The following is a 26,070-nucleotide window of genomic DNA, read 5'->3' as shown; positions in this document are numbered from 1 at the left end:
CTCATAAGACTCATACTGAAGTGTGACCTTGGCATGCATGACCATCACACCTCACCCTCTTTGTAGGTATGCTATGACTGTCACACCATTGAACTTATAGTATGTAGTGGCCAGTGCTTGTTTGGTATCTCAAGCTGGACAGCACATTTCTGCTATATTGAGCTCTCCACAGCATACTTAATTCATCTATACTTCTCTATAGTCTCTCACTCATCTTTCCTTCACTGTTACCGTTCTATTTTGGTTTCAAAGTACCATTAATGACATTTTATATCCTTTGACAGTACCTAAAATCAACAGCAAATATTCATCAACAATGCATCAAATAAATTCCAATGGCCAATTAAGGAATAAGTAATTTGAATACACAAAATGTATCTAGTCAAACAACAAACTAAACAAAATAATGTACAACCAGTTGTTTTAAAAGCTATTTCTCAGATATCTAGTCCTTTGGTGTGACCTGTTTGTCCTTTGGTGTGATACTCCGAAGTGTCACATAGGACTTTTACCATCACACCATAGGACTTTTGAGCTTTTGAGTTAATTTAAAGCTGTGTCGTTGCCAACTGAAATACAATTTTACCTTTAGTAAGATGCATTTGCATACATCAACATAAGAAAAAAATATGAAAAATATACACTTTTGTCAAAATGTATTATGGCTGTCACACCAAACGACTACAAAACTATACATCTTGTGGTAGCAAAACGTAATTGATTGATTGAAGAACTCTGAGATAAAAACCTAAAATCCACCCTTGTCTTTGGCTTCTTAAGGGTCTAAATTCACAATTTATGTACCGCTGGAGCTTCAACAATAGATAACTATCCACAGAATTACCAAAAAATATGATGTCACACCACAGGACATTTCTGTGATTGTTTTCTGTGACAAAGTTTCATAAGTCCATTCGGTCTCAGAAAAACAGGAAAAAAATTAGGCATTGCCACTTGCTAAAATAGACACCTTGAAAAACATGCCAGGGTTGTTCAGAAAAATGACTGAGCTTTGATTATTTATTTTAAAATGATTTAATATGGAGAACTAGGCTTGTGACAGCCACACCATAGGACAAATGTGACATTTGACTCAAAATTAAGTATACTTATTTAAGCTCTGAATTTATTACACATTACTTTTTCACAACAACGACACTAGTTTAATCATTTAAAACATTGACAATTTTGAAAGCATGAATTTACTTAAATTTAAGAGCCTGTGACAGCAAAATTGACACGTCACGTCAACTACCCTTAATGGTCAAGGACAGGAGTTAGGATATGTGTGTGTTTGTGTTTGTGTGTATCTCTGTAAGTGTGTCTCTCTCTTTGTGTGTGTGTGTGTGTGTGTGTGTGTGTGTGTGTGTGTGTGTGTGTGTGTGTGTGTGTGTGTGTGTGTGTGTGTGTGTGTGTGTGTGTGTGTGTGTGTGTGTGTGTGTGTGTGTGTGTGTTGCTGTTGAATATTTACTTGAGATGTATTGCTTATCTGCTTAGGGCCGTCACGGTAGTCAGATATTGTGTTGAACTTGTAGCCCAAAAGTTGCCAGTTCAACTCCCGACCCGCCAGGTTGGTGGGGGGAGCAATTAACCAGTGCTCTCCCCCATCTTCCTCCATGACTGAGGTACCCAGAGCTGGTACCGTCCTGCCGCACTGCTCCCTTGCAGCGTCATTGGGGGCTGCCCCCTTGCACAGGTGAAGCATAAATGCTATTTTGTTGTGTGCATTGAACACTTGTGTGCTGTGTCACAATGAGGGAGTTGGAGTTTCCCAGTCGGGCTTTCACGCTTTCGTGTGTGTGTGTGTGTGTGTGTGTGTGTGTGTGTGTGTGTGTGTGTGTGTGTGTGTGTGTGTGTGTGTGTGTGTGTGTGTGTGTGTGTGTGTGTGTGTGTGTTGCTGTTGAGATGTATTGCTTATCGGGTCAGAGGTGCAAGTAAAGTGGGCCCCAAACATTTGTGGAAATTTCAAGCAGTCCCCAAGTTGGAAAAGGTTGGGAACCCCTGAAATGAATATTCAAGTATATAATAAATGAAAAAATCTCTTCAAACTTCAAAGTTAGGCTATCAAAGGCTATCAAAACATCCTGAAGTTCTTTTTGAACATGGCAAGACATTTGGGATGAGTGTTTTGGGGGGGAGGGTGATAGTGCATGGTCGAGGTAATAACAATGGACCAGCATGCCCCCTATTCTCACCTCTACAATAGCCGTTTAGCATTTGGAGTTTTCAGAGGCCAAAGCCATGTGTGGAAATTCACAAGCTGGGCCAACCACACCCTGTTTGCATCTAACCATGACCCAGGTATAGTCTACTTTTTTGTGGTGGGTATTTGAGCATTTGTTTAGGTGGGTATAGGCCTACTGTATATATTTGTGCTATTCTAAATAATGGATCTCTCCGTTCTAGGTGGGTATACTGAAATCCCTGACAGTTTGAGGTGGGTATACTGTGTATAGGCCTAGCCTACCTGCGTTCAACGTAGACTACACCACTGCCATGACCTCTCAATCTACGCTCACCCTGACCTAGCAGGCGACCATAGCAACTCACTGCATAAATATGATACTTCATTTATGTGAATAACCTACGTAGCCTTTACTGTCCACAGCATATGTTGCGAACATACCTAAAGCAACAAATTAAGTATAGGCTACTGCAGTGCCTACACCAGGCTTAACCGTTCTGCTATTCCTGTATGCAGTAACTGCCAGGATTTGCTGATGCAATCTACAAACTACAGATTATGTAATGCTATGTAAGGGGATTTTAGTGTTAGACGAATATTATAGTTATATCCTAAACAATCGTTCAACAATGCAGAATACAGAAGTTGAAATAGACCTACTGTAGGCCTAGGCCTACTGCAGATGTAGGCTATTGGCTGTTATGAGTTTTGTAGAATTACTGGCCTATACTTGGTTTTTGCTGGGGATTTTGTTTTCTAAATGCTAATCTGGGTCACCTTCAAGTTTGGTGAGTTTCTGATGAGCCGTCTGTGTCAATTCATAAGACTTCACTCTTGAGTGTAATGAGGGTAGGCCTACTGCTGAGGAAAAAAACAGGTTTAAGAGAAAAGAAACTCCATAGCAACCAGTCCCCCTCCTGGCCAAGTGGTCATGTGAAAGTGACTCAGACTGAGTTTGCTGCTGACTGGCATGAAACCAATAGTAACTAGGTGAAACTATGGGGGAAAAACACCTTGAAAATATTGTTGGAAAGGATGTAGGCCTATAGTAGAATTTTAAATAGATCTCAAATTAACCACTCATATTATGAAGAGGTTATTCAGGGCCTAGGCCTAGGAATATCATAGCCTATATGTTTTTACAATGTATTATTATTTTGTCTTGTATTATAATCTAATATTTAATATTACTGGTATTTTATATTATATTTATCAGACTAGTCCACACATTAACAAATAATAAAGCTACCAGTTTCACAACTGTGTTTTTTTCCCCTTTCAGTGTAAACAGGGTGGATGACGCCTCAAGTTTGAGCATGCGCAGAAAGATGTTATTGGGGGTGCGGCAGAGCAGCCATGATTGAGTGGAATGACCGCGCCGCCGAAGAAGGTTACCTACTGGGATTACTACCGAAACAGAGAATTTAAGAATTTATTAATATTTTCGAACAAATGTAAATAGTGTTAATAATCTGACTACATAGGGTAGGAACAAACAACATCATGTTTCTTTTGGAGCAAAGTTTTGATTTCCCACGTGATCGAAATCGTCCAATAGGAGGCCTGCTGACGTTGCTGGAAAATTATGTCCTTTGTTGAGGTTTGTCCGAAATAATTGAAAAAAAGAGAGAAACTTTTACATTGGTTTAGCGATATATTCGTAAATCGATGGAACATGTATACTTCACCCTGGATGTGTGGATGAGTATCGTTGCGCTTATTTTTTAAGCGATGCCTTGTTTTTGGAAACACAACTGCGCCAGGAATTCGATCCTAATCACATATCACATGACGACTGTCCTCCCCTCCCCCACCCTTGTGCAACGAAGGGGGAAAGTCGGACATGTTTGGAGGAAATGTTGAATAAAGAAACGTGGCTGAAGACAAGAAGAAAAACGAGGAAATCTCGGACGTTTTTGGATTTTAGACGGATTTTATTTCTTATTGTTATGACATTATTTGTGGTACCTGTTTTTCTTGTGTTTTTCACAAAGGGCACATGCACTTTGCCATTTTCATCTTATTTTAGCTGCTTAGTTATGAATTACATTTCATGTAACATATCAGATGGAAAGGTGACTCTTAACAATCCTTATGGACTATGTTTGGCCTCGAAAAGTACATTTTGTTGTGGTGTGTCATTGCAGCAAATGTGTAACCTTGCTGTGGGGGTTGGGTAGTGTAGTGTATCATTAGATAAGGAAACAAAGCAACGTGGTCAGCAATTGAAATGGTTCTAAATTATTTTGGTTGCTAACTTCTGTTTTTCTTTCTGTTGAGAGAGCCAGGCCTGGTATTGGTTGTTCCAAGAGAGTAGGCTGCTAAGTGAGACCAGAATGTGGTATCAGGGTTATTTTAGTTTCTAGGTTTTCTGTTAAAAAAAAATGGCGTCTTAATGTGTATTTGTACAGACAGCATGCCACAGAAAGGAGATTTAATGTTATTTTTGGGAACTAATGGGAAGTGTTGTTACTGTAGGTTTATTGTCCATTTGAAATGGCTGTTTCGTTTAATTTGAGTACTTGTTAACATAAGTTGTGTTTCGTTGTCCGGAAAGGTGATATTCTGCTAGTAACTTTGAAAGTGCTGTGTCATTTCAATGGAGGACATTTTCTGTAGGCCTCCTGATATCCGCCCTGTTGGAACAAGCCAGTTAACAGGGGTCACGTTGATCCAGTTTTTCCAGGATTTGGCTGTTAAACATATTGTTCACTACAGTGGTCACTACCACGTGTATAAAATGATGCAATATGTGCCTTTAACAATTGATAGGAAGTAGGACATTAATGCGTTGTGGGGTACGACGATTGTTTTTTTGTTTTTAAGTTCACTTACATGGACAGTTACATTTGTCGTGGGAAAGGCTTTTCTAACATGCACGAAATGTGAGTTACATCGTAGTGTGTGGATTAGTCACGACGCCTTAAAATGGCGACTGCTCGTGCTTGCAGGGCGAGCCGACTGCGGGGAAGTAGAAAATAGCGTGGTGGTGTCTCAGTGGTGTATGTGGCAGTAGTCTGATACTCGTGATGCAATCAGCCAAGCCAATGGCGTGCTCAGACGTCGCGCCATGAGCCCGCGCTTGGGTGTTCACTTTAAAAGCAAGGAGGTTTCGAGTCCAGCAATACAACAAACAAATGCTATTGCGCTAATAGATGAGTAGCTTCTGTAATGTTGAAATGGTCAAAATGCAATGGTTATTGAAGGTGTGCTGCTAAAGTGCGCCAGAGATGCTCGCTCAATTGGAAATCGATGGCGCTGAACCGGTTGTGAGGGATAGGGTGGGGTTTATGTGATTGACTGCAAGGCAAGCGAATGGCTTGGTCGAAGGCGTGGCCTTTTCTGGGCTCGTGCGCCAATAGTGTTAATAGGCGGTTTATAAATAGTCGGGCGGATTCGTTTTGTCGCCATTTCACTGAAGCCGTGTACTGAAGGTTGGAAGGAGACTGGGAGAAAAGAGCAGGCAGCTCGGGAACCTGAGAGACGGGTATACTAAACAGAATCCGGATCCATCCTGATGGAGACGGCCTTAAACCCGCCCCTTGACAGGTACCAATCGGAACAATTGGCAATAAGTTTGTGATCTACCTGATTATTGTTGTTTTTCGATTGTTGTAACTTCGGATATGTTGATCGAACTTCGCATATGACAACAGTCCTGCCACCGGGTGGATTAACGCGTAGAAATGGTTATTGAAACCAACAACTGGCAACTAATTGTCTAGACCGCGGAATACAAGGCTTGGTTTTGTTGAGCAAGTATTACTTTAGATTTGTGTAGACATAAGAGTTATTGTACTTTATTTGAGTCGGCTTCTCTGTCCCCCTACCTTCACAATTTCCTTATGCATTCTGTGGATAAGTAAACCGCTGATGTCTTCTCGTGTAACTTAGCTCTACTCGAGGGTAATTTGTGTATTTCGTTGGTGCGGATGAGTTTATTTGCAATGTGTTGGTACATGATGAACTCTGGTGGTCCTGTGTCCCTAGCGCTGTTAGCTTAGCGAGCAACTGACTTCTTTCAGTGGTTAGCTGTGTATGTTCCGCAGCCGCCAACTAGATACCTACTTGCTAACGCAAGGACGTTTTGCGCAAGTAATGGCTCACTTTATCATGCCCGAAGCTGGCTCTAGTTTGCTTTGATTGATTTTGGTGGAAGTCGGTCGGTGTGGGAAATGTCACCGTATGTACTAGCAGTAGGTATGAAGTAGCGGCTATTTCTCGGGTGTTGTGGTACCAAAACTCTATGGCCATGCATCAGTACGCTCTAGTATGGCCACTTCACAGTTGAGTGTGTAAGTTAAGGAGCCGTCATAATTTAACCCGTTAACTTGATATATACTGCATATCTGTCCGTGGTCTCTTGTCTAGCCACTAAACGTGGAGGTTAGCGTAGTACACAAGATTGGCACCTGGGGGAAATGGTTAATTTCTGGTTGCTTGGTTACCACTATTGTGTCCTGCTGGAAGTTGGGTGTTAAGTCACTTCAAAAAGTAGCACTAAACTACACCATAGACGTACACCAGATTACACCTAACTCATCATTTTAGGGGTTTTTTTTTGTTTGTTTTTTTAAACTTTGAAGAATAATGGTATATGTACGGTTCCCATAAGCTAACACGTCATGCCATGTCAGACAAGCCCATAACACTATGTACTTCTGCCTTTTTCATTGACCACAATAAAACTATTGCAAAATATCAACTGTTTCTAATTTTGTATCATTTAAGAAGGGTTAACCATGCTTCACTAATGGGTAGTATTGACAAACACTGTTGGTATTGCATTGTCTTTTACAAGCCGTTAAGGGGTTATTTATATAATTAGTCAATGTCAATTCAGCCCGGGATTTGACTTAGGCTGATTCTATCAGACTTGAAATACCTGTGTATGTGGTGCTGTACTTAAACTAAATCGCTACTGTTAAGCATGGTGGAGGTGGGTTTTTATCATGCTCTCCAAATCAGTTAAGTATCTGACTGGTGAGATAGTATTTGTAGTCCTAAAGAGACCCATGCACTGTCCTGGAAGAGTTGGAAATAATCATATGCACTTTCAAGGTTCCAAGGTGAGCAGAGCTCTTGTGTGATGCAAGTCCCTGAATACAGTTGCGTCACTTAGCCAATTAAGCCCTCCACGGTAGTCTCTTGACACCACTGTGATTAGTCAACTGAAACCAATTGCTGTTTTCAAGGTTTTCTGATATGTGTCATTACTGATTACATTTTGCAGAATGGTAATGAGCATAAAACCGCTCAAAATATACTTTCAACTACACCGTATCAACTTCGCTGTAAGCCTGCAAAGAATTTCAATGTTCACAAGGCAGTAGAAATCAACGGACAATGGACTGGGATCGAACAGCACAATTTCTGTCTGTGCCAGTATGCAAAACAAGCGAGCTTAGTGTGTTTTATATGTTGCAAATTAGCCCACTGTTTTTCAGTCACTAAACCAAGGTACATTTCCTGGTAAAACAGTTATGTTGAATATCTTAATCTAAATCGTAAGGCTTACTCGCTCAAACAGATTTTATACTCAGTGATTCTTCTGGAAATCTGTTTAGTTTATCGAAATTGAATCCATGATTGAATGTGTCACACCTGGTGGATCATTCACCGCACAGTGGTGTACCATTGCACATTAAAAAGAAATGAATTAAACACAAATCATAACCACAGCGAGTACTGGCGTATTTGCCTGGCCAGCAGGACCATTTCGATGCCAATGTTTTACTCTTTTGCATCTTATTCCATAATGCCAATGAAGTGACAGGGTACAGCACCACGATTAGCAATTCACAAAATTCTACAAGGTTTCTTTCAGGAGGGTCATTTTTGAGAGTGAGGCTTTGGACAGTTTCGTGTGTGTACATTCAGTTCTTACTACCCCACACCCACTGCAGCCAGCAATGTATGGCCTTGGCTGTCAGCTCTGCAGACTTTTGTCATTGCACAAACCCTCACTGTGTTGGGTAGTGTAGGCCGTTGTTTGGAGGGGGCGTGCAGACTGGTTGCCATGGTTTTGCCAGCCTGTCAGCCAATGAAATAGTCCTGTTAACTTGGTTGCCAGGCGACCTAAAGGCAAATGGGCAGTAAAATGCATGCAGGTGTTGTTTGACTCTAGGCTACTTAATGTATCTCCTCCCCCCACCCCTCGACCAAGACAGGTGCCGTCTCACACATGTCTTGTGGGAGATTTGGTTGAAACCTAGGCCATTTACATCTAAAAGAGAAGATACTTTATACAGTATCAAATAACCCTTTGTTAAGCTCCGCAAAGAAAAAACCCCACTAAACTCAGGGAATTTCAAACTCTTAATTTTTGTGTTCACACTGTCGAAAGAAAAGCTCAAAACGCCTTTATTTATTTTAAGTGAGAATGAGAAATGGGGCCAGCAGAAAGCTGAGATGGGGCCCAAAGATGTCTAACTCATTGCAAGTGGGACAGGGCATCAGTGTAACCCATAAGAGGGCCTGTTATGCAGAACAGGTGAGTCACTGGTGACAAGCCTGGCAAATGTTCAGTGTGTTTGCCTAAAGGGTTAATGATATACCATGGGCGAAGCAGGGTGGGGGGTTGAGCAACAGTCAGCAGGTACCAAGCTTCCCCTTTGATCACCATGGTCCTCTACAACAAAGTACCAGAGTGTGCTGTTGGGCAAAGACTTTGAATACGTAGATCTTCTCACAATAGGACGAGTCGACGCCTTGAAGTCCAGTCGGCCAGTTGCTCTCATCTTTAAAAGGTTTCTTGTGTCAGACCCTGGATTTCAGGGGCATATAAGTATTCATATATCAGCATTGCCCCCCTTCTTCCTCTTTTTTTGGTCCACTTCTCATCTTACATCCATTCTTAAAATTCTTTATTTAAGGCTCCTGCTCACACTCATCCATTTGTTGACATTACCGTTTTTATATATCAAACTCCCCATTCTCTTGTCCCCATGTAAATCTCTCTGTGCTCCTCCCTCCTCCTCCACCCACCCACCTCTCCTCATCCTCACCACCTTGCTTCGTCCTTCGTCCCCAACAGCCTCGCTCTGGGAGGGGCGGACCTGGTCATGCAGGGGGGCCACCTCGCCACCATGACGGACCAACACCACGGCTTGGTGATGGGGGTCGGAGGAGGAGGAGGGCAGGCGGCCAAGCGCATCCGCAAGCCGTCGCAGCTGTACGAGGGCTTCGAGGGCACCCCTCTCGGCCTCACCTCCGCGCCGCCACCCCAGCCCGCCGTGCGGGACCTCACCCACCCCGTACGACTGACCAATCAGCTGCAGTTCCTTCAGAAGGTGGTGATGAAGCACCTGTGGCGGCACCACTTCGCCTGGCCCTTCCACGAGCCTGTGGACGCCGCCAAGCTCGGCTTACCCGTAAGTGCAGCATATGGTAGCCTGATTATCATCGACTTTCAAATCTCTTCGAGACTTGGTCTGACCAAGAGCATTACAATTATTCCAAAACGACATGGTCGACCTGCCTCCCTGGGTTTGCTACTGGTTGTATGCTTCCAGACAAAGTGGGAGGAGTTCCCGATTTTTCAGGAGCTCAGAAACGACATTGTATTGGTCTTGGCCTGACTAGAAGCAATGCTGAATGTGTTGCATCACTAGGAGGGCACATCTTGGCTTGCATATTGGGCCTATATATACTAAGAAGCTAGTTCTGGAGTAAGTTAAGTTAATCAGAGTTGGTAAATCATCTAATAGAAGAGCTTGGAGTCCTCATTTTCTTAACTGTCCCTTGAGACAGTTTCATCCATAGCTGTATAAAGTAGAAGTACTCCTAGAAATGTAATATTAGAGCAGTGTTTCCCAACCTTTTTTGTCTTGTGTACCCCCTAAGCCTTTTTGTCCTAAGATGAGTACCCCTCACTCATGCTCTATATGCCAATGTGACTATTCCCCATGCATTTGTTAATTTTTCCACGTACCCCCTGCAGTGTGCTCGCGTAGCCCTAGTGGTACCCGTACCCCTGGTTGGGAAACACTGTATTAGAGTACGGTAACTTTATTGATACCCGGGGGGAAATGAAGGAATTTACAACCCTAGTGGTATGATACTACATGTAATATACTACTAGTGTTTTAATTACATCTTTAAGAGCACTTCTATTTCTACTTTATACAACTCTGTTATATCATTTATGTTAATCTAAATCCCCTTGGCGCAGTTCCACAGCAGAGCATGGTGAGGTTACACCTGTTTAAGTTAACTTACAGAGTATATAGTAATTAAATTACTAAAAAACAAACCCCATGCTCTTAACTGATTTGCCATTGGCTGAATGCCCCACCATGTGCAACTTGTATACCTCTCTCATAAACGCATAATGGATTGTTGCTACAGCAAAATCACTCTCAAGATGTAGCCGTAAGGGTAGGGGTGTGTTCCCATTGGATTTGTTCGTGCATCAAGTGTTATGCAGGGGATTTTACCTAATTTGATAGTAACAATACATTTTTGCCCTCCAAAACATAGTATTCAGTTATGATTGGCACCATTAAACCACTCCTTAAAGTTGAATGCTAACTCACCTGTGTAATATGTCAGTGGCCATATTTACGTGATGTTTTTAAATCCGAATGGAATAGTCCAGTCTAGTTTACATTGAACTGTTGGTTGGAATTTTCATGATGTTATCAAAGCAGAATTTAGTTTTATTCAGAATTAAATTGAGTTCATTCTGAATGAAATGTCTCATGTAAAGGAGGCCATTGAAACTGATATGTGCTTTGCCACCCCTCTGTTCCTCTCCTCTCCTCTCCTCTCCTCTCTGCTCTGCTCTCCCCCACCCCCGCCTGTCCTCATCAGGACTACCATAAGATCATCAAGCAGCCCATGGACATGGGCACCATTAAGAAGCGCCTGGAGAACAACTTCTACCAGGAGGCCAGCGAGTGCATCCAGGACTTCAACACCATGTTCACCAACTGCTACATCTACAACAAGGTAGGGTGGATGGATCATGCATGGAGGTCATGTGCTAATGTTAGAAAATGCTAAATCAGTATTATTCAACTAGTACTTCAACTGTAGTGCCTTTCCACACCCAACTGTTACATCTACAACAAGGTAGACTCTAGGATAGATATGCAGTACAGTATGTAGGTCATGCATGGAGATTATGTGCGGTACACACTGTTACCGTACACTACATTACATTATACTTGAAGCCAGCTTTGCTTACACATTGTGTGTTATTCAATGCTGACACACACACACACACACACACACACACACACACACACACACACACACACACACACACACACACACACACACACACACACACACACACACACACACACACACACACACACGTAGAGTAATTAATTTAATTTTCTTTCGGTTTGAGTTTCTATGTTTGAGAAATAACACAGAATAACACAAACCACATTCTGTTACCATAAGTTGAGTTTTTTTGTGTGGGTTAATTCTTTGACTAGTATTGAATGTTGAAGCTGATCGTATCGTGTTGTGTCTTCTCTCCAGCCCACAGATGATATCGTTCAGATGGCCCAGGCATTGGAGAGGGCTTTCCTCACCAAGATCGCCCAGATGCCCGAGAAGGAGGTGGAGCTGGCCGCACCCATGCCCGTACCCATGCGCGGTAAACCAGGCAAGCCCGGCAAAGGACGCAGAGGCGCACGTGAGTTTATTCAATTTTTTTTGTTTCAAAATTAGAAAATAGATAAAGGTACAGAGCTGTAAAAAGATGACATCCAGTAACTACACGCCAGGGGTTTTGTCATTATTCCTAACAAAGCAGAAACATTTACTATACAAAATTAAATTTTCTATACAATTTCACAGTTTCTATCACTTTTTTCTTCAGTGAAGCAGAAATGGTTTTAACATACCGGTATATTTCCAGTTCCCAATAAAAGTAGGCTTCATTTTCTTACTGTATGTGGGATGTGAAATTTGGCTAAAATAATAATTAAATTGCAAACAAAGTATTCCTCCACCACTCCTCCTCATCCACCTCCTTACTACAAGTTGTAAAACCTAATAAAACATCCTGCAAACGAAAAAAATGTCTGGTGATTGGTGGGGAAAAGTGGCATCATTATTGCGGGAATATTAGAAACATTTTTCTGCACCCAAATCACCATGATGCTGAAAAGCAAAGCTAAATATTGATGAACTCTGTACTGTATTGTGTTTTCTTGTTCATAGTTTCAGGTGGCATAACCACAGCCCACCAGGTTCCTGCCATCTCGTCCGTGTCGCAGTTGGCGTACTCGCCCCAGATGTTGGACTCGCCAGACACGCACATCTACTCGGTGCCCCCTCAGACCCTGCTGGCCAAGAGCATACCCCCCAATCCCCCCGCCATGCTCACCATGCCGCCTACACAACCCACCACCAAGGTACCACGCCAGCTCATGGCACATCAGCCATATCTGTTCATTTTAAAGAGTCTAGTTGTATGGTAGCGACTCACGGACATTTCTCTATCTTCATGTGGTGAAACTCAATTTCTTTGTAATTATTTACTGTATCTCAACAACATTTGTTTCCCTGGTTAAATAAAGGTGAAATAAAAAGTGTTGTATAGGGAATTGACAATGAGGTACACTTTGTAAAGGTATTCAGAGAGACTTCTCCTGTGAACATGGGTCACATAATAACCCCAACTACCAGGATTATTAGTGTGATACTTGTAGAAGAAGACGCAACAATTCATTGGCCGTTTATGAGGTATTTAAAATCTTAAACATTAGGTTCATTACTGATACCAACCTCCTCCATCTCTCTCTCTCTCTCTCTCTCTCTCTCTCTCTCTCTCTCTCTCTCTCTCTCTCTCTCTCGCTCTCTCTCTCTCTCTCCAGAAAAAGGGCGTGAAGAGGAAGGCGGACACCACCACCCCCACCACCATGGCCATGCCCATGATGGGTGTGGGTGGCATGGGCCTGGGCCTGGGTAGCGGCGGGGACTCCCCGCTGGCCCTCTCCTCCCTGGGGATGAACATGGGCATGGGCATGGGGATGGGCATGGGCATGAACATGGGGGGTATGGGGATGGGCATGGAGATGAAGCCCCCCCAGGTGGGCATGATGGGGGTGGGCATCGGCATGGGTGGTGGACGAGGAGGGGGGAAGGCAGGGGGGCAGGGCGGCGGGCGGCGTGGGGGCAGCGGACGCCCCATCAAGCCCCCCAAGAAGGACCTGCCGGACTCGCAGCTGCAGCACCAGCCGTCGCGCCGGGGCAAGCTGACCCCCCAGCTGAAATACTGCAACGGCATCCTCAAGGAGCTGCTGTCCAAGAAGCACTCGCTCTACGCCTGGCCCTTCTACAAGCCCGTCGATGCCTCCACGCTCGGCCTGCACGACTACCACGACATCATCAAGCATCCCATGGACCTTAGCACCATACGGGTGAGGGCGTGATTGACGTTATTTAGTGACAGTTGTTTGTTACACAAAAACAAAAATGGAAGAAGGAAAAAAACAAGTCCACCAGGAATTGGTTGCTCCCAGTCAGACAAACAACATCAGCTTCCCCAATCCCTGACGCTTGGCCCTGTACTTGTTTGAACCAACTAAGTCACTGTGCTACGCTACTGCTATTAAAAGTACTCCACATTCAAGTTATATTCTGTGATTGGAGACGCTGACTGACATCATAGGAGCAATACAAGGCTAGTAAAGATGCCTTTTGTGATGACCAGCCTTTTTACTTTTCCAGTGCCCTGATCAGATAAAACACACAATGTCAATTTTATTCCAACTTGACCGTAGAAAAACAGAACAATAATTGTCTAGTCTGACCCTGCCATATGAATGAAGCCTCACCATATGGAATTACACGGCACCACCATAGCACACAGACACCATAGTTAGAAGAGGATCATGTGGACAAGTGCAGTGGAGCACTGGAATGGTAAGTGTGCAGTACCAGGGAGGCCAGAGAGGTTGAAAACAGGTTGATGCAGAGAGTGATGGAGGTAGAACTGGCGTCCGCACCTCTGTCTGTCTTTCTTGGAGAGTTGTGCTCAGTGCGTTATTCCAAAAGAGTGATTCAGGAAGGAGAAGAATGGAGTCGCACACAGCAGCTGGATGCAATTCAGAGAACCTGTATTAGAAAGCCGATAATACGGCCCTGTCGTGGCATAACGGTAGGGCACTGGGTTACTATGCCGGCGACCCGGGTTCGATTCCGTGTCATTTACAGATCCCTCCCTGTCTCTCTCGCCACTCATTTCCTGTCTCTCCTCCACTGACCTGTCAAATTATTTAAAAATAAAGAAAAAAAAGCCCTACAAATATTTTAAAAAATAAAGCCAGAAATACAGAAAAGGCAAAGACAACGTGTGTGTGTGTGTGTGTGTGTGTGTCCCATTGCCTTTGGCTTTTCTGTATTTTCGGCTTTCTAATACAGTTTCTCTGAATTCCAGAGAGGTGGGAAATGAACTGTGCATTGACTTCCCTTCTCTTCTCCCCGTTCTCCCGTGCAGAGGAAGATGGACAGCCGCGAGTACAGGAACGCTCAGCAGTTTGCCGCCGACGTGAGGCTCATGTACTCCAACTGCTACAAGTACAACCCACCTGACCACGAGGTGGTCGCCATGGCGCGCAAGCTACAGGTACGTGCGGAGCACTCTTTTCACCTTTTTATTTCCCTATCTTTTATTATTATTATGACACAGAAGAGAGCAGTCGCAATATTCATTACACGGCCAATTGTGTCAGCACAAGAAGACACGTTGACGTGACAAGTTAAACTCTTGAATCTCATCTTGGTCACTTAAAATCAAATTCAAAACTTGGGAGTTCAAGTTCAGATGTACTGACTATGAGAAGACGCGTGCAGATACAGATACGGAGGTTCGCAGCTTCACTTAATGTTTTAAGGTTCAGTAGAACATTGTGTGGAACATAGAAACAGTCATTGCAGGTTTACAAGATTTGCACCCAACTCATTTGAGTAGTACACGAACAGCGCTTTATTTCCCTTGAGCAGAACGTAATCAGATACACACTCAAACACCATCTGTTCCCTTACAGTTTCACCTGACATGCATGATACACACACAACTTGTTTAGAATCGCACACTTATAAATAACTCAGAAAGCAGCAGTAGATATCACTGGTTCCCCATACACGTGCGCACACACATCCTGTTCTCACAAACCTCTGTGTTGTGGGATTGGGACAGGACTGGACTGGTAATCTGGCATACAGGGCATTCTCCCGGTGGGCAGACAGTCCTCATGGGCCGATGTATTTTTTTGTTAGTTTGTTTGTTTGAAATTTTCTCATTAGAGACCATCCCACAATTTAGATGGGGCAGAACACCGGTGCGTCTTTTACTGTATATTCGGTGGACTGAGCCCATCATGATTGTAGTATGGAGGTGGGGGTGAGGGGCTGCTGTATGGCAAAAATGCCTTGGCCAGTTTGTAGTCCCAGGCCAGTCTCCTCACTTTCACTCTGGTCTGAAGTGTGCTTTCACTTGCATGTCCCAGGACAGAGTCCTACCAGTGTTCCGTGGTAAAAACTGTCCCATGTAGTATTTTCGCTTGCACTTTGAACAAACGCATAGTAACCTGATCTGCTGTCATCGGATACGTTAGCATCGTTACTGTCACGGAAGTCAACATGCTGATGGCTCCCCCAATCCCTTCTTATTGATTTTTTTCTTCTCATTTTTCTCTTTTTTTGTGTTTTAGTTGCACTCTCACTTGGTCACAATAACTCAACACATTAATGCAGCATGTCTTCCCTCCCGTCACTGTTATTTCTCCCTATAATGTATTTGGTTCACTTCTCCAACCAAGATCACGACGCTACCATGGTTGCATCAACTCGGCACGCTATTTTCAAAACAGTTTAGTTGACTAAGATGACTGTGATGAATGAGAGTCCTCACAGACAACCGACGTGTCTGATCTGATGTCATTGGAGAACCTTCTAGCAGTATGTGACTTTCTCTCCGCTCAGCATGCTGATGCATGTCTTCCCCTGGCTTGTTCTTTCTTGATTTGGTCTTGTCCTCATTCGTGTTTTGTTTAGTTGCACTTTGGCAAGATGCTACAGGTCTACTTTCGTTGGGTCACATTAACTCAACGCAGTCACTCATCCTGTCTTCTTTCCTAATCGTAATACGATACAATGCGATACGATGAAACTTTTTTGTCAGTTTACACTGAAATTAATTTTGCATCCCTGTGCAAGACTTGTTTAAAACAAGATATAGTATACACATGACACCACAAGACTATTGCACAGCTGACAAGAACAAAACATGGGACCTTGGACTAGTAGCCCAAAGGACACAGGCCTATGTACAGACATACATGCACACATGCATACATTTCATTACATACACGCATACATACATCATCATTTCCAGATGTGTGAAAAATAAAAGAAAGTAAATTCATGGTGTAACTGCAACACTAGCACTTGATATTATATGGCTGGTTCACCAGTTACTCCACTGTACCTAATAAAGTAGATACTGTGTTGTTACTGGAAAACACCAAAAACCGAACAAGAAACCCCGACAGATACCTATTAGCCTATCGTAAGACAAGTACACAGGTCTACTCGTTACTCAGAGAAGTTACTTGCTGTTTTTAAAAGGATGTTTGCACGTCTTCCTACATAATTGAGATCATTTTTCTCATTTCCTCTTCAGGACGTGTTTGAGTTCCGCTTTGCCAAGATGCCAGACGACCCCCTGGACCATAAGCCCTCCCTGCCACTAGGGGGCGGCCACTCCTCCTCTTCCTCCTCTTCCTCCTCCTCGTCCTCCGATAGCGACCTGAGCAGCGACAGTGACAGCGAGAGCAGTCCCAGCTCGGACAGCGAGGAGGAGAGAGCAAACAGACTGGCTGAGCTTCAGGAACAGGTGTGTATCATGTGGAGACAGGCACACACACACACACACACACACACACACAGACGATAGTGACACATCACATTAATTGGTACAAAAATCTTTATTTAGTAGATACATTCACGAGCGGATGCAATTGTCCGCTCAAAATGCAAAAGTTCGCACCAGTGATCTAGTGATCCGTTACGTATAGAATCTACGCTGAAAAAAACACAATAACCAGTGTGGCAGCTAGGGTCCTGCTACCATGTGTGAAAGTCCCCGAAATTGAGACTAATCTTAATAATGGAACAAAATCTTGTGAAAGCAACGTCATAATATGTCAATACAGTGCCCTCCATAATTATTGGCACCCCTGGTTGAGATGTGTTTTTTAGCTTCCAATTATTTTATTTTTTTTCTAAATAATATGGGACCTTAATGGAAAAAAGAGAAAAATCCAACCTTCAATACAAGTGCATTTATTCAGTGGGGAAAAAATCCCACATAAAGAAATAATTATTTGACATCAAATAATGTGTGTCACAATTATTAGCACCCCTGGTGTTAATATTTTGTACAACCCCCTTTTGCCAACAAAACAGCACCTAATCTTCTGCTATAATGTTTCACAAGATGGGAAAAGACAGAAAGAGGGATCTTCAGCCATTCCTCTTTGCAGAATCTCTCTAAATCATCCAGAGACCTGGGTCCTCTCCTCTGTACTCTCCTCTTCAGCTCACCCCACAGGTTCTCAATGGGGTTGAGGTCAGGGGACTGAGATGACCATGGGAGGAGCTTGATTTTGTGTCTGGTGAACCATTTCTGTGTAGATTTGGCCATATGTTTAGGGTCATTGTCTTGCTGAAAGACCCAGTGACGACCCAGCTTCAGCTTTCGGGCAGAGGGCAACAGATTTTGATTTAAAATGTCCTGGTATTTCAAAGCATTCATGATGCCATGCACCCTAACAAGGTTCCCAGGGCCTTTGGAAGCGAAACAGCCCCACAGCATCACTGACCCACCCCCATACTTCACAGTGGGTATGAGGTGCTTTTCAGCATGCGCATCTTTCGTGGTACGCCAGACCCACTTAGAGTGTTTGTTGCCAAAAAGCTCAATCTTGGTCTCATCTGACCAAAGCACACGGTCCCAGTTGAAGCCCCAATACCGCTTGGCGAACTCCAGACGCTTGCGTTTATGATTGTGAGTGAGGAAAGGTTTTCTCCGTGCATGCCTCCCAAACAGCTTGTTGGCGTGTAGACAGCGCCTGATGGTTGATTTGGAGACTTTGTGACCCCAGGATGCTACCATTTGTTGTAATTCTGTAACAGTGAGCTTTGGAGATCTTTTGATTTCTCTTACGATCCTCCTCACTGTGCGTGGTGGCAAAATAAACTTGGGTCCTCGTCCAGGCTTGTTTACCACTGTTCCAGTTGTTTTGAACTTCTTAATTATTCCTCTCACAGTGGATATGGGCAGCTGCAGTTGAGTGGCAATCTTCTTGTAGCCTCTGCCTGACCTGTGAAGGTCGACGCACATCTGCCTCACTTGTATGCTGTGTTCCTTTGTCTTTCCCATGTTTAAGAGTGGATAAGAGAAATGGCCTCGGTGTCACGTCATATTTATACCCCAGGGAAACAGGAAGTGATGAATTACTAATTAAATGTTCCTACATACTCTGGTAAACTTTGTAAACTACTGTAGAAATGACAGAAATGCTTCAATTATATTTATTTCCTGGGAATTGTTAAGGGTGCCAATAATTGTGGAACAGGTGATTTAATGAAAAATAATTATTTTTTAGTCAGGGATTTTTTTATTTTCTTACAATTCATTTGAGTTGAAGGCTACATTTTCCTACAATTTTCAGTGTGACAGTATTCTTCTGCAATAAACACTGAATTTATTTTAAGGCTTTTAACACATCTCAACCAGGGGTGCCAATAATTATGGAGGGCACTGTATGTCATGTGGGTTACACGTTACTTGACGCAAGCGTCATACATATGCATAACAGTGTTAAAACAGTGTCATGACACTATGACACAGTGTCATAAACATTATGTCAATGTCATGACTGTTTTATGGTCCTGAAAAGTTGACATTGTTGGGGCTGTCTTTGCCAAAACTGAATTTCACTTAATGACATAGTCATTTAAAGTCATTAAAATGTTTGACATTGACAAAATATTTATGACACAAGCATGCCCGCGTTACGACACCGTTACGACACTATTATGACACGCCGTCTTTGTCTGTCTCTTCAGCTGAGGGCGGTGCACGAGCAGCTGGCCGTCCTGTCGCAGGGCCCCATCGTCAAGGCCAAGAAGAAGCGCGAGAAGAAGGACAAGAAGAAGAAGAAGAAACCGGAGAAGGAGAAGCAGAAGCATCGAGGCGGCCACGGAGGAGGAGGAGGTGGCACCACCATGCCACATGCTGACATGATGATGATGATGGAGCCCATGATGATGCCCACCATGAGGCCTGCCAAGACACCCAAGGCCCCCAAGACGCCCAAAGCGGCCAAGACGCCCACCTCCACGCAGGGGAAGAAGGGAGCCGCCAAGAAGAGTGGCAAGACCAAGTGAGTGCCGATTACCTTTGTTGGTTTGATTATGGGGTGGCTGATTGCAGGATGGAGCCTTACCCAGAACGATGCATGAAAAAAAGAAAAATGATTGATTAGGAGAGGGTGATTATTTGGCATAAAATTACAATCGTAGTGTTCATTATGACTGGGTAAATTGCATTTTACATACATGAAAAGGGGGATCTTCTCCATGGTCCGCCATTGTGAATTTCCAGAAATAGGATTTAGCTGCAAAACTTCCTGGCCTTTGGTCATACTAGGAAATATTGGTTTATTATTTATTAATATTCATGACAAAAATAGGCAGGACAGTTTCATAGCTGCAATACCTACTCTGGCCACAATCTTACGCAGTGAGTGCACCTTTAAACAATCAGTTGGTATTCCCAGAAGGTGGTTCAGTGGTGGTGAAAGATGACCAGACAAAGTGTGAACTGTTGAAAGGGCTGTTGCCTCCTTCAGAAACAGGCTACTGAAATGACCAAGTTGACAAAGGCCGCTTGACCATGTGAAACACTGTATGACAGAGTTAAGACATAAAAATGTCTGCTAGGCTAGGTTGCCACAGGTCTCGTTTCAACAAGTGTACCACTCTCTCACACACACACACACACACACACACACACACACACACACACACACACATACACACACACACACACACACTAACATTTTCCTCCGATCTAAGTCTGACACCCTCTGCTCTCCCTCTTCCTCTCCCTCTCCCTCTTCCTCTCCCTCTCCTCCTCCTCTTCCTCTCCTGTGTCCCCCAGGTCTTCCAAGAAGGCTCTCCCGCCTCCCGTGCCGCTGATCCCCCACTACGACTCCGAGGAGGAGGAGGAGACCAGCCCCATGTCGTACGACGAGAAGCGCCAGCTGAGCCTGGACATCAACAAGCTGCCGGGCGAGAAGCTGGGCCGCGTGGTGCACATCATCCAGGCGCGCGAGCCCTCGCTGCGCGACACCAACCCCGAGGAGATCGAGATCGACTTCGAGACGCTCAAGCCCTCCACGCTGCGCGAGCTGGAGAGATACGTCATGACCTGCCTCAGGAAGAAGCCGCGCAACCCCAACGGTGAGGCTGGGGATGGGGGAGGTGTGCGTGCGTGCGTGCGTGCGTGCGTGTGTGTGTGTGTTTACAAAAAAACACTCAACCCCATCGGTGACCTGGGGAAGAGGGTAGTGTGTGTGTGTGCGTGCGCGTGCATGCATGAAGTCACGCAACCCCAATGATGACCTCCTGGAGGTGATGGTGGTGTGTGTGCGTACTACTTTGACTACACAATACGCATAATGCCTTATTATACATTATATTAGCCCTTTCACAAGAATCAGATTCGGCACTCTGAGAATTATACGGAAATGTACATCCTTTTTAAATATTAAACAGCACTAAAATAGCAGTTGGCATTTTGAGTAACGATGGCCGGCCTCATTCATTAAATATACAGTATTGGAGATACGTTATATAGACATACCACGACAATACATCATGTAATGTAATCAGGGCTCTAAATTAACTTTTTTGATGACCAGCCAAAATCGCTAGTAGATGTTAATCTTACCAGCCAAACGCACACTCACTAATGGGTTTAAGTGGCTAGTAAGTTGGTTTTTTTCTTCCATCCATATTGAAATTTCACCAGAATTTGGCCAGTTGGCTGGTGTTAAATCAGAGCCCTGAATGTAATGTAATGTAGATCTACTATGATAGAGTAGCAAAGCAAAGATATTCTTTTCTTGTGGAGGCCTAAAAGGTAGTTATGATACCGTGGGATGGCACATACTGCACATGGGATGGCCTTTCCACTCTGCTTTTGCGCTCCCTATTTCCCTTTTGGACGGTGTGTGTGTGAATGTGTGTGACTGCACCATGTGGTCATCCCTTTGTGCTTTGGTGTGTGTGTGTGTCTGTGTCTGTGTGTGTGTGTGTGTGTGTGTGTGTGTGTGTGTGTGTGTGTGTGTGTGTGTGTGTGTGTGTGTGTGTGTGTGTGTGTGTGTATTTGTGTGTGTGTGTGTATTTGTGTATTTGTGTGTCGCCTTTTGTTTCCATCTGTGTTTGCGTATGCTTGTTGGTGAGGACTTGTGTGTGCCCGGGTCATGTTGGCACCTGCCTGTGCATGTTAGTGGCGACTTGTTGGCGTGTGTCTGGGCCATGTTTTCAGCCCTGTGTGTCTACCGTGTGCTGTGCTGTGGGTTTATCTCCTGTAGTGGTGCCTAAGATCTCTCTCTCTCTGTCTCTCTCTCTCTCTCTCTGTCTCTCTCTCTCTCTCTCTCTCTCTCTCTCTCTCTCTCTCTCTCTCTCTCTCTCTCTCTCTCTCTCTACCGTGTGTAACCGTGTGCTGTGTTGTGTTTTTGTCTCCTGTAGTGGTGCGTAAGAACGCTGCGGGGAAGAGCAAAGAGGAGTTGGCCCTGGAGAAGAAGAGGGAGCTGGAGAGGAGGCTGCAGGACGTCAGCGGACAACTCAACTCCGGCAAGAAGCCCAACCCCAAAATCAAAGGTACTACTACATGTGAGATTCAACACACACACTCAAACACACACACACACACACACACACACACACACACACACACACACACACACACACACACACACACACACACACACACACACACACACACACACACACACACACACACCTGTTCTCCATTTTATGTGTCAGACATGTAAAAGCTTTATTTTTTACCTGACAAGTTTCGACACTGTAGCTTCTGTCTTCACCAGAGGTCGACCCTCTGATGAAAACTGACGCTACACCGTCGAAACATACCAGGTAGTTTTTTTTTTCCATTTATCCTTTATTTAGCCAGGATTGTCCCATTGAGACTAGAGTCTCTTCTGCCAGGGAGTCCTGGTCAAAATGACAGCATACATATAGTTACAGACACAGACAAACACATAGACAAAAAGGAAAATAAATGTACAAAAAAAACATTAAGAAGAATAAGTTAACATAAAACGTATTATGAGATAAAAAGTGTCCTGTGTGCTACACAGTCAGAAACAATGACACTCCTCTGTGTATACTGTATTAATTTCCCTCAAAAAAATTCTCTAAAGAGGGCAGAGAGTTCATACATAATATCTTCTGCAACTCATTACATAGGTATGGGGCATAAAAAAGAAAACCCTGTTTTCCCTAATTCAGTGCGAGGAGTACAAGACTGTAGTACTAACTTGTGTGATAAAACATTAACTTGCTGTCAGATCTATGGTCATGTGGCCCTCCGATGGTGGCCATGAATAAATGTGATACTAAGACAGTCAAAAAAGAGGAGGCGCACACAAGGCTTTCAATTTCAAAATCTGTATTGTAGCCGAAAAATTGCAAAAGAAGTCATAGGAAAAAGCTGGAGCTACATGCGTTTCCGACCTAGTCCATTATCAATGTCTCCAGTAGATGAACAAATGTGGCCCTCCTCATCATCAAAGTTGCCCATGCCTGAACTAACGTCTGTGTCTTGTGTGTGTGTGTCTCTGGCCCTGTTGCAGCGGAGAAACCAGCTACCGTGGAGCCCCACGCCGTGCCCTCTCGCCTCAGCGCCAGCAGCTCCAGCTCCGACTCTTCCTCCTCCTCCTCTTCCTCTTCCTCCTCCGGCTCAGACACCAGCGACTCGGACTCGGGCTGATGGGGACCTCTGGTGGCCGGAAGTGGGCAGTACGGGCCCTTAGCTTAGCGTGGCTCACCCTCCCAGACCAGAACCGAAGCTGTACGGCGGGGCCCCCTGGTGGTTACACCAGAGAGCATGTTGGCACCAGGGCGGGCAGCCCAGAGGAACGCTTCCCTCTTTACCATCAACCACCTCCTGAGCTGTGTGTGAAGAGCTGCATGACATGTCAAGTCACCACAGAGGACAACAAGAGAAAGAAAGAGGGGTGTGGAGAGAAAGAAAGGAGAGGGGGAGATGATGAGAAGACGATCTCCCTCTACAACTCTCCTGAAAACAAGACAGAGAAGGGAGAGCTCGTACTGAATGGAGGGAGTACACTTAAAGACGGACACATGAGGTGGCAGATCCTCAGCTTTGCCACCCCAATCCCCCCTAAATTCCCTTACCATGTAAATACATGTCCCAATATATATTTTTCTTTTATAAAGAAGAATTTCCAAAGGATTCCCCAAATGGGGAAAGAGAATGAGTGGTCAGACAGGTTTTTTTTGTTTATTTGTTTTTCTTTCCCTTCTTCTCAACAAGGAGTTAGAAGTCTGTTGGTGTGATTTTTAAGTGTAAGACACCCGGGGCCTATACTAAGAAGCTGGTTCAAGAGTAAACCAGGTTAAGCTAAGAGGTAACCCATCTAATAGAGGTTTTGCCCCTTAACTTACCGTAACCTGGTTTACTCCTGAACAAGCTTCTCAGTATAGGCCCCTGTGCTGCTTTTTAAAAGACTCAAATGCACCCAAAAACCAGGCCGGTGGTGTTTTGTAGCTTGATGACATGGTTCTACATTAGATACATTTATGTGTTTTTTGTTTTGTTTGTTAATTTCTTTTGTTTTTACCTTAAAGAAGGAATCTTTTCTTCTTTCCTTCCCATCTATTGACTTCTACTCTTTCATCAATCCACACATTTTCCTGGCCATCAGCAGCTTGTGTAGACTACACTGACTAGCGTTCAAGCTCTGGCTTTCATTCATACGTATGGGCGTACAACTGTAGAAATGTGATGTGCAAACAGTGAAGGCCCCAGCTCAGCACCTTGTGTACATACATCCCATCCTCCACCATTCATCTCCTTTTCTGTTACTTTTTTCATGTCCTGACCTCCATCGCCATGCTGATCCAAGAGCCAGACTGATTGGATGGATGCGATGTGTCACAGACAGGGCTCTAAATTAACACCTGTCAACCAGCCAAAAACTGACGAAAATTCAGTTTGGCTGGAAGACAAAGAAAAGTTGCTAGCCGCTTTCACTCGTTAGTGACTGTGTGTTTGGCTAGTTAGAGGAACATAAACTAGCCATTTTGGCTGGTGGTGAAAAAAGTTAATTTAGATCCCTAACGAGAGAGTCTACTCTGTAAAAATGCAATGAAGCTTTATCAGCCGCCCTCCCCCCCCCCTCTTCTATTTCTCTGTCTTTTTTTCTTTTCCTTCTGTCTTTTTTTTTTTTTTTCATCGGGTGTGCTTGTGTGTGTATGTATGTCTATATATCAGTTATTATTTATTTGCCTGGAGTCTTCAGATGCCTAATGCAGATCTTTTTAACAATTGAATGAATTCTTACTCACAAATGATCATTTTTCACCTCCTGTTGATTCGGGAGTGATTGTAATTATTATTATTATTATTATTATTATTGATGTCGTACTACGGCTGTACTACTGCACGGGACTATGAGTCCATTCATGGCAATGCAGCACAATAGTCCTTTTAGGGTATTTTATGGACTTAATCAAAACAAAAAAGACGACACATGTACATAGATAGTTGTACAACTGTGAAGCATGTTTGTAGCTATCGAAAGACATGGTTTACCCTCTTTTTTTTCTCCATATGAACTGACTTCTGTGTTTTTGTTGATTCTTTTTTTCTTTCCATGTGACTTATTTTTGTTTCTGCCTCATTTTCTTGCCTTGGGGTTTGTTTTCTAACTAAAAAAAGAAACAGTAGTCAAGCTACAGGCATCATCCCAACTCTTTCTGAAGTAGGATCAACTGCTTCAGGATCCCACCGTTTACGTTTGAAAAACAATAAAAGCAATGGCCATTCTTTAAAAAATATATAAACCTCTCTGTGTCTCTCGTGGGTGACCCACCCACCACTCCATCGAATTTCTCACAATTTGTCATTTTAAAAGGTATTTTGCAGCTAGATTGGATATAATCTAAAGGTGCACTGTAATATTTTAGCAGGTTTTTCCCCCCCCCAGAAGCCATGCTGCCCACAAATGTTACCTTTTTCACAAATTCTACACAAATACCACCACCAAATTCTAAATATTCAAATTGCACTCTTCATACATGTACGCCATTTTGAATTTCCAGAAATGGACATCTTTAGCTGCAAAACTTACTGTACTTTGGTCATATTAGTATGTCTACTACGGTACCTACTACCTGTGTCGTACTCCCTCTAGGGGCAATGACGTGTAGGCTGCTCATTGGGTCAAAGGTGAACTGCTTATTTAGGGCGCACCTGTCACCTATGAGTGCCATCACTATTACACGCTGAGGAAGGGCGCTTGGCACAGCATTTGTGGGTGAATAGCCAAAATGGGGATCAAGCATACTCTCTAGTCTGTTACTTCTTCAATGCTTATTTTTTACAACGAAATGATACTCTCTTACAAACTGAATGGAATGTAAGGTTACTTTGTTAAATCAGAATGTATTAATCAATTATGATAAAATTCATATTGTTGGAATATAAAACATGTATTGACAAATTACATCAGTTAAGGTGCCTAGTCTAACTCTAGCGGGATACCTATTACCAAGGACAAAAATAAATAAATAAA

The 26,070-nt window shown here is 43.7% G+C and overlaps 1 protein-coding gene across 1 annotated transcript; it reads left to right on the top strand.

The window, feature by feature from the left end:
- Window positions 1-3,508: 3,508 nt before the first annotated feature.
- brd2a (bromodomain containing 2a) lies at window positions 3,509-25,333 on the top strand. The gene is made up of 12 exons (XM_063185549.1): window positions 3,509-5,734; window positions 9,222-9,558; window positions 11,000-11,137; window positions 11,681-11,837; window positions 12,368-12,561; window positions 13,024-13,569; window positions 14,649-14,777; window positions 16,836-17,048; window positions 19,286-19,602; window positions 20,382-20,683; window positions 21,977-22,108; window positions 23,104-25,333. Exons 1-12 carry the CDS (start codon window positions 5,703-5,705, stop codon window positions 23,238-23,240), a joined length of 2,634 nt encoding a protein of 877 aa, XP_063041619.1. The 5' UTR covers window positions 3,509-5,702; the 3' UTR covers window positions 23,241-25,333.
- Window positions 25,334-26,070: the final 737 nt, after the last annotated feature.

The sequence above is a fragment of the Engraulis encrasicolus genome, chromosome 20 (genome assembly GCF_034702125.1).
Source record: "Engraulis encrasicolus isolate BLACKSEA-1 chromosome 20, IST_EnEncr_1.0, whole genome shotgun sequence".
In the NCBI taxonomy this organism is placed as follows: domain Eukaryota; kingdom Metazoa; phylum Chordata; class Actinopteri; order Clupeiformes; family Engraulidae; genus Engraulis; species Engraulis encrasicolus.
This window is presented reverse-complemented; position numbering and strand designations above follow the sequence as displayed.

Bases quoted from the DNA above. Each gene is read 5' to 3' on its own strand.
- brd2a (XM_063185549.1), top strand. From the start codon at position 5,703: ATGGAGACGGCCTTAAACCCGCCCCTTGACAG. The intron at 11,138-11,680 runs GTAGGGTGGATG...TCTTCTCTCCAG, and splicing joins ACTGCTACATCTACAACAAG to CCCACAGATGATATCGTTCA. The intron at 13,570-14,648 runs GTGAGGGCGTGA...TCTCCCGTGCAG, and splicing joins TGGACCTTAGCACCATACGG to AGGAAGATGGACAGCCGCGA.